Raw genomic sequence first — 8,494 nt, 5'->3', positions numbered from 1 at the left:
AAATTCCATACAAATATGTTTCATATACATACATATACTCAAGTCACCCCACCAAATTTTGTGACTCCGAAAATCACTTTATTGAGCATAAATATCTGAAAAATGTTGGTATTCAAATAGGACCCCTTTCACACTAGGCAATTTAGTTGCGCAAGTCTCTTGCCCAACAACAAAACAGCATGCAAAATTTTATTCTCCTTAACCCGACATTACCTCTGTCATCTACAAACACAAGAGACTTGCGCAACTAATGCATTAAACACATTCAAGACAACAGGCTACACGACTACACGAACACAAATTCTGCTGGTTACAGTTGTAGTCGTGTGGCAGCTACTGAATTATTTTAAAGACGACAGCTACAAAGTAAACAGCTGATTAATAATTCAGTGGTGCCACTTTAATAAAAAATAACCGTACAAAATTCCAAAGTAAATAAGACTGAAACAATTATTTTGAGTAAAAATATATATATGGTTATAATTAATTATGTACCTGTTATTAATTTATTTCAATATGGTTATCAGAAACTTCTCTTAATTAAGTAAAAAAATATAAATTTTTAAGCACTCATTTGATTTACATTTTTTTATTATATTAGCAACACTATTTCTGTTTTGTAGTTGACAAAAATAGAAATTAGCCTAATTCGGCTACATCGGCATGAGTAGTCGTGTGGCCGTGTAGCTGTGCTGTAGTTAAAATAATCGTCTCCATATAAACGTGTGCATTTTATTTTTGACAGATTGAAGTTGGTAGCTTGCTGTCTTGAATGTGTTTGCTGCATAAATTGCCTAGTGTGAAAGGGGTCTAAGATTCAATACAAATAAGTTTCATATCAAAAAAAAAACTGTTTATAATCATATACTCAGTGTAGTATATCATATGGTAGGGCTTTCCCGACTATAATTTATTATTTGTTTTCATTGACATTTCTCTTTCTTTCAATCTATAACATTGACATTAATTTATGAAATTTTTCTCTTTTGCTCTTATAATTGATAAACCCTCACGCTCTTTATTCAAAGGAAGCATTGCTTTTTGTTTTTTTTTTTCGCCACTTCAATGTCTTGGGATTTCTTTTGAGGGGATTTACACAGCGTTCACACAAATCTTATTTACTTTTTTTTACTTATTAAATTTATGTATGTACAATGTACATATGAAAGAAATGTTTATTTTTTTGCTTTATCAATTTAGCAGGAAATGTGTATACAAATTGTTAAGTACATCATTTCCAATTGAAGATAATATTAAATGGAATTCATATGTTATCATTTGTTTTTTTTCCCAGTTCCAGTCAATGGTTATAATTTAAAGTAATTATTAGTTATTAGTCGCGAATGATATAAATAACTAAGATAGGTTTTCAGATAGAGATGCATATGGTGAATATGATAAGATTACAAAAACAATTTAATCATTCTACTCCCATGAGAACTTAAATAGAGATCTTAAAGCTTTAAATGTGTATTACAAATATCTTTAGCTTCTTGTGCAAAAAAAACGGTCTAAAATCTTTAGCATAAAATATTTATTAAATTATCGATTTGCAATGAAAATCGAATATATTGGTGGTTAAGATATTTTTGCTGTTAAGGCTAGATATATTTAATAACGTAGTTATTAGGGTGATTGGACCGGTTTTTAATAACCGGTTATTATTTTTTTATTTTTTTGAAAAGCTTACATTTCGAATATCGAAGAAACTAATTCTAAAAGAGTGTTTATATGAGTTTTAGTGTATTAAAATCTTTAAAAAATATTGAAAATCCAAAAAACTTTAAAAAATACTCCAACTATTTTAGAAGACTTTTTATATTTAGAAAAATGTCACAAGCGATCTATATTAAATTCTATATATTTTTTTAATTTTTTTTCCTAACATAGTTGTTGACTTTTGAAATTAAATAAAAGTCGTAAAATATCAACAACTCATTTTAGAAAAAATTCAATTTTAATTTCAAAATGTGTCAAATTTGAACCGAATATCTTAAGAAAACAATAGCTTTGATATTTACAAGAACCCTTTTGGTTTTTTTAACATGGAATTTGAATAGAAAAAATGAGAAAAAATCCCGAGGAATTATTTTCCTTTTGGGCTGATAATGTTCAGCAAGTATGATGAAAAGAGACGGATACATGTTAGTGCTACCAAAGCTCTGAAAACATTTAACTTAATTGTGCGTAACAAAAATTTAAGATTTCAGCTCCAGGTCAATTTTGACCCAATGACCTTAAGTGCAAAAAATATTATAGATATTTTTTTTTTGCAGATTTGTGTACGTAAAACGTAGTTGTTGATATTTTAAATTAAATAAAATTCATAAAATATCAAAAATATCAATCACTCACTTTTAGAAAAAATTCAATTTTAATATCAAAATGGGTCGAATTTGACCCGAAGATCTTGTGAACGTTAAAAGAAGTAATCAAAATCAGAATTCAAAAGTATTTAGTCGTTTTAAAAAGGCTTATTTTTTGTAATTAGAATACATGTATAATCTTTATCATAAGTATGAGATCTTTAATATAAAATAAAACTTATTTTCTTCTTATTTCTAGGCGTTTTAATATTTTGCCAAGAAACCGGTTAACCGGCTATTATTAAAAAACCGAAACTGGTTTATATTAAATTGCAATTTTTCGAAGAAACCGAAAACCGGTTTCTAAAAAATGTCGAAGAATCGATCACCCGAGTAGTTATACTCAATTCCATTGACTGATGTAATAATTTTGAACTTAACAACGAAATAAATAATTGTAAACATTTTTTAATCAGTGTCTTTTTACTTATTCTACCATTTTGTATTGACTAAGCTATAGACTAAGCTAACAATCGAATTGATGTTGGGAAATGGTGTATGTGAATTTTATTAAGTGTTAATATTTATACACAATGTCTTCTCAATATATTGATCAGTTTTAATCTTATATTCAAAGTGTTTGTATAGTTTTGAAATTCCTCCAAAATGTATAAGCAAAATATTAAAAATTGTTCTTATTTATTCTGTATAATAATGATAAGCGCTATATTTGGAAATACTTTAGCTGAACTTGAAGAGGTATTATTGTTATTTGTGATTAAAATGAACTGTTTTTAAAAGTGTGTTTAAAATTAAAAAAATGTAATGAATTATGTGAAAAATAAATATATTTGTTTACATTTTTCTTGCAGTGCGAAAAAATTGTAATAGAGGGCGGATCACAAGCTCTTAAAAAAATATTCGCCGATTTTAGTGAAATGAAAACAGCCATTAATGAATTGAAATCAAGGTAAAAATTGCTTGTATTATCTTCACAATTTTCATTTGCTACCCCTAAAGAATTTATACAATCTATTCTGGATCTTAACTGATAGCTTTATCCGACTGTCTGTTAAAATCAATTTTCCGAAGTCCTCGCGTAGTTAACGAACGGTTATAGTTACAAAAATTTACAAACGGTCCATAAATCTCTGAGTTAGGATTAGAAACTTACAACTAGTTAGTCGAAGAATTTATATCAACGGATTGCTTCTATAGTTGTTATTCCCAATGACTAGGAGTTAGTCAACCAAGAAATGATTTCAAGAATGTGACTATTTTTCTATGTAGAATGCCTATAACGAGTCGAAATACTCTTTTCGATATTAAAACTGTTCTATAATGATTCGATTTCTTTAGCTTGTTCTAAGAAGGGCAACCAGTGCCGCTCGTCGCTCAAAGTTATGAGGTGCATTTTCAGGGGGAAAATATGAAAATTTTTCAGTTTTTGTAAAAATTTTGCCATTAAAAATTTACTTTTGCAATTTAATTTAAAAGAATCGAAATTTGTACGTAATTTTCGTGTTAATGAGATATAAAAGACAAAAATTGGTTAAAAAATGTTAAAGTTATTAAAAAATCGCCAGGCCATTAATGTGTCTCAGGCCACTAGAACAAGAAATGTAGGAACAAAATTAAAATATTTTGAGAAATATTAAAATAAAAGCTCATTTTTACTTAAAATATATCCATATTTACTTGTATATGAGTTTTTGTCTTAGTAGGAAACCAGGTTAACGGTTCGCAGGTATGACCAAATAAAAATTAATTTTTTAACGGCAGTTTCAAAACTCCATTTTCAAATTTTTAAAAATTTTATTAAACAAATTTTAGAATTTATTGATCATCATATGGGGATTTATTGACAACATAATAGGGAATAATAATGTGGAAAAAGTACGTCAATGCCTCCTATAGTTTTTCCGATCCGAATTGCCTTACTGTTATTAATTTTAAGTAGAATCTGTTCAGAATATTATAGTCCAGGTAATTTTAAATAAAGTTGTCCTAAAATCGGGAAACGTTAACCCTTAAATCGTGAAGGTCAAAGGTATATTTTTTCAATATTTGGAATTTCTAATTTTGATACAAATACAAAAACTGAAAAAATTTAATTTTTCCCCTTGTAAATGCACCTCAAAACTAAATCGCAAGTCGGCACCTGTTGCAATCATGATAGAAAGACAAAATTTCATATTTAACTATAGTTTTATATAAAAAGTGAACCAACTTTTGAAATCGATGCCTTCCGATCGGAATGAAATTTGCACCAAGGTACCAAGTTCTATTGGATAGTAACTCAGACACAGTTTTTCAAGATCGTTCGAGAACTCTCTGAGTTAGAGGGGTACAAATTTTACATTTTGGCCAAGCAGGTGTTTCTTCTTATGTAGCTTTCCTATTGTTCTTAGCAAAATGTTTCCCAAATAGCTTAGCTAGCTCTTTCTTCAATATTTCGAAAAAAAAAAATTTTATTATTTTTTTTCCGAAATCAAAAACTTTTTTGACTTTTTTTAAATGGTCCCTTTTTTTCTTAAAATAAAAAAAAATATATTTAGATATTTTCCTTGAAGACCTATTTGGGCGCTTAGTGGACCCTTTTTTATATATTTTTTTTTAGCTCAAAAAAGCTTGGGTCTTTTCCTTTAAGACCTATTTGGTCGCTTAGTGGGATGCGAATGTAACTCAAGACATACAATTTTTGACATTTTTTGCAAAATCAAACTTTATTTCCAATATGGGCCCTTTTTTCTAAAATTTGTTTTTACTCAAAAGAAAGCTTAGGTCCATTCCTTTAAGATAATTTTGGTCCCTTAGTGGGATGCGAGTGGGATATGCAGTAGCCCAATAAAGTCTACATACAGGAAAAATAATTGTGTTACTTTAATTTAAAGCTTTTTTTAGTTTTTTTTTAATGAAATATATAATAATAAACGTCTTATGTCGATTTTAGCAAAAAAAAATATCAAATAACACGCAAAAGTTCACCGTTATTAGAGTTATTGATTCTGAGTAAAATAACGAAAATTTTATTTTAGGTCACGTTTACTTTTTTGTGGGCGTGGCTTTTAAGTTTCTAAATATTTTGAACATTAAAGCACAAAAAAACCCCAAAAAATCGATATTTGACTCAGAATCAAAAATTCTAATAAAGGAGAAATTTTGGACTTGATAAGAAATGTTGCTAAACCCGACTTAAGTGATGTAGTTTTAATTTTTATTAGCATGAATTTATTTTTTTAACAAATATATTTCATTACTTTTAACTTACAAATACAGCTTTCAATATAAAAAAATTATTTGAATTCCTGTATGTAGACTTAATTGGACTACTGTATATTAAAATAAATGTTTTGTATCTCAAGACATACAATTTTTGTGTTAAAACATTTACTTTGATAGGTATCCCACTCGCATCCCACTATGCGACCAAATAGGTCTTAAAGGAAAAGACCTAAGCTTTCTTTTGAGCAAAAAACATTTTTTTAAAAAAGGGCCCATATTGGAAAAAAATTTCGGTTTTGCCAAAAAAATTTAAAAAATTGTATTTCTTGAGTTATAAAATATTTATTTTGATGGATATCCCACTCGCATTATACTAAGGGACCAAAATTATCTTAAAGGAATGGACTTAGGTCCATTTTTTTGAGCAAAAAAAATATTTGGAAAAAGGGCCCATAATGGAAAAAAAAGTTCGATTTTGTAAAAAAAAAGTCAAAAATTGAGTTGAGTTACAAAATATTTATTTAGCCTCATAACTTTTTAATGGTTTGTGATAGAAAGGAAATATTGGTTCCGTTTTGCTAAGCTTAAAATGCCTTTTCATCGTGCATGTTTAAAAAAACTAAAATCCTTTTTTTTATTATTTTATGAGATTTGCGCCCCCTGTTGTGGGTTTGTGGAACTATTTATAAGGATTCCAAAAACATCAATTGTATTAATTTTTGATGCAGAATCCATTGGTGAAATCAGATTTTCAATATATTCAACCGTTTTTGCTCTACAGAAAAATGTGCTCAAAATGAGCGTCTTTATGTGCGTTGAACCACAACAAGGAGTACAAATTTTGCAAGAAAAAGGACGCCATTATTTTTATTTACGCAAAAATCTTCAGAAAAATGATGATACCCGAAAAACAAATGAAGTGACGTGATCAAAAACGAACTCTAATGTATATATTTTAAGGGGTGACAATTGAAAATCGTATAAATTACAAACATATATTAACCATTTGAAAAATTTCTTTCTAAGTAGTATTCACGAATGTGTTTCAAATAATGAAACCAAACTTAGAGGTGAGTTATAGTTAGAACAGTTTAATCCACTATGATAAGGATTTTATAATTTTCGAAGAATTTTAATTAAACTTAAAAATTAAAATTTATTTTTCTTATTTTTTTGGAAAAGACCTGCCGCTATTGGATGTTCGTTACGATAGTTTACCCAAGCAATGGTAAGTAAAAGTTTATATAAGTTAAACTAATTAAAATCTGCCAAGCTGCAGACTTCATCAACAATCTTTAGTTGTCCAATATCTCATTAATAAATATATTTGTTCTACTCATTTAAAGTGTCAAAGAAAAATTGCCAAAAGATTGTGCCGCTGCAACGGCATGTACACAACGCAGTGGGATTTACAAAATTCAAATCGATCAGTACAGTTTTGAACCGTTTTATGTGGAATGTGATGCCGATACCGAGAATGGTGATTGGCTCCTGATACAAAGACGTCATGATGGCTCCGTAGATTTCCTACGCAACTGGGAAGACTACGAAAAAGGTTTCGGTGATGTCGATGGAGAGTTTTTTATTGGTTTGAAAAAGCTATACGCTCTAACGAACTACAATGGACCCCAGGAGTTAATGATCGTAATGGAAGATGCAAATTCCACCAAAGCCTATGCAAAATATGATACATTTGCCATAGCAAATGATACGGAATTTTATAAATTAAAGAAATTGGGAAAATTCACGGGCACAGCCGGAGATTCACTTACTGGACATTTGGGTATGAAATTCTCCACAAAAGATCGTGATAATGATACCCACGCTACTTTAAATTGTGCGGCTAATTTCACGGGAGCATGGTGGTATACTGCTTGTCATAGTAGGTGAGTATTTGTTACAGGTTCTTAATAGTTTTTTGGTATTTAATTTTACTATTGTTTCTAATTTCTTAGTAATCTTAATGGCAAATTTGGCGATAATACATATGCCAAAGGTATAGTTTGGAGGTCTTATCGTGGTCACAATTCCTCGCTTAAATATGTCAAAATGATGATACGTCGCCGCAGAAATTCCCCATAAAATATGTTTTTATTGTTTTGAAATTAAATTAAAAATAAATGTAATATAACTTAGAGATCTTTAAAAACCCAGCTTTATAGTCTAGCCTTGCTAGCCATACACCGTTTTGGAGAAAGTTAAGTGGTGGCTCTAAATATTTTCTAGGCGTTCAAACTTATTGCTATAGATTTATATCGAGATGGGATTTCAACAGACGTTATTTCTCCTACTCTAATCCTTATTTTTCTAAACAACATTCTACCTCAAACTCTATCGCATATGAGAGCAATATTTTCCATTCATATTCATTCAGTTATAGACCAAGCCTGACGGATATTTGAGAAATAAGGCAAAACATGAATGATTTCCTTAATCGGTATTCTAAATAGAATCGTCCAAATACACAAAAACGAATGACAGATAATGTCGCTTTAAATTTATTTATGAGTGGCATGAGAATCCAGCGTTATCCCAGCAAAAACTTTACTTACCTAGTAAGCCAGCAAGTATAATTGGAGCAAAGCGATAACTACTTATTATTTGACTGAAACACTACTTACCGTTGTTCGAGATTTTTAAAAAATTCGGGGGTCAAGCTTACAAATGTACTTACAATCAGTTGAGAAATAAGTAGTAAATTCACAACAAGAATATGTAGCTAAAAAAAAACACAAAAAATATTGCCTTGTGTGGGAATCGAACAGTCACATTATTTGCTTGTGTTTGATAGTCAAGCTGCTAACTCACTGCTCCATGTACGAGTTATTTTATTGGAAGTTAACAATAGTTTTAACATCAACATATAAATGAATATGATATGAACAAAAAAATTAATGGCTTTGATAGGTGGCGAACCACTAACCTCTCGTTAACTAGTTGTCATTACAAAAATTCACAAAATT

At 29.3% G+C, this 8,494-nt stretch overlaps 1 protein-coding gene across 2 annotated transcripts; it reads left to right on the top strand.

The window, feature by feature from the left end:
• The first annotated feature begins 2,928 nt into the window (after nucleotides 1-2,928).
• LOC135949087 (ficolin-1-like) lies at nucleotides 2,929-7,680 on the top strand. Of its 2 annotated transcripts, none has more exons than XM_065498548.1 (6): nucleotides 2,929-3,065; nucleotides 3,179-3,276; nucleotides 6,561-6,601; nucleotides 6,714-6,759; nucleotides 6,878-7,417; nucleotides 7,487-7,680. In XM_065498548.1, exons 1-6 carry the CDS (start codon nucleotides 2,973-2,975, stop codon nucleotides 7,611-7,613), a joined length of 945 nt encoding a protein of 314 aa, XP_065354620.1. In that variant the 5' UTR covers nucleotides 2,929-2,972; the 3' UTR covers nucleotides 7,614-7,680. The 2 variants fall into 2 exon arrangements, with proteins under 2 accessions (XP_065354620.1, XP_065354619.1); XM_065498547.1 differs by having other exon boundaries at nucleotides 6,558-6,601.
• Nucleotides 7,681-8,494: the final 814 nt, after the last annotated feature.

Source organism: Calliphora vicina, chromosome 1, assembly GCF_958450345.1.
Source record: "Calliphora vicina chromosome 1, idCalVici1.1, whole genome shotgun sequence".
NCBI classification, from domain to species: Eukaryota; Metazoa; Arthropoda; class Insecta; order Diptera; family Calliphoridae; genus Calliphora; species Calliphora vicina.
Note: the sequence above shows the minus strand (reverse complement) of the source record. Positions and strands in the feature narration are given on the sequence as shown.

Coding starts and splice junctions, on each gene's coding strand:
- LOC135949087 (XM_065498547.1), top strand. CDS start 2,973: ATGTATAAGCAAAATATTAAAAATTGTTCTTATTTATTCTGTATAATA. Junction 3,277..6,557: donor ATTAATGAATTGAAATCAAG/GTAAAAATTGCT, acceptor TTTCTTTCTAAG/TAGTATTCACGAATGTGTTT. Junction 6,602..6,713: donor TAATGAAACCAAACTTAGAG/GTGAGTTATAGT, acceptor TTTTTGGAAAAG/ACCTGCCGCTATTGGATGTT.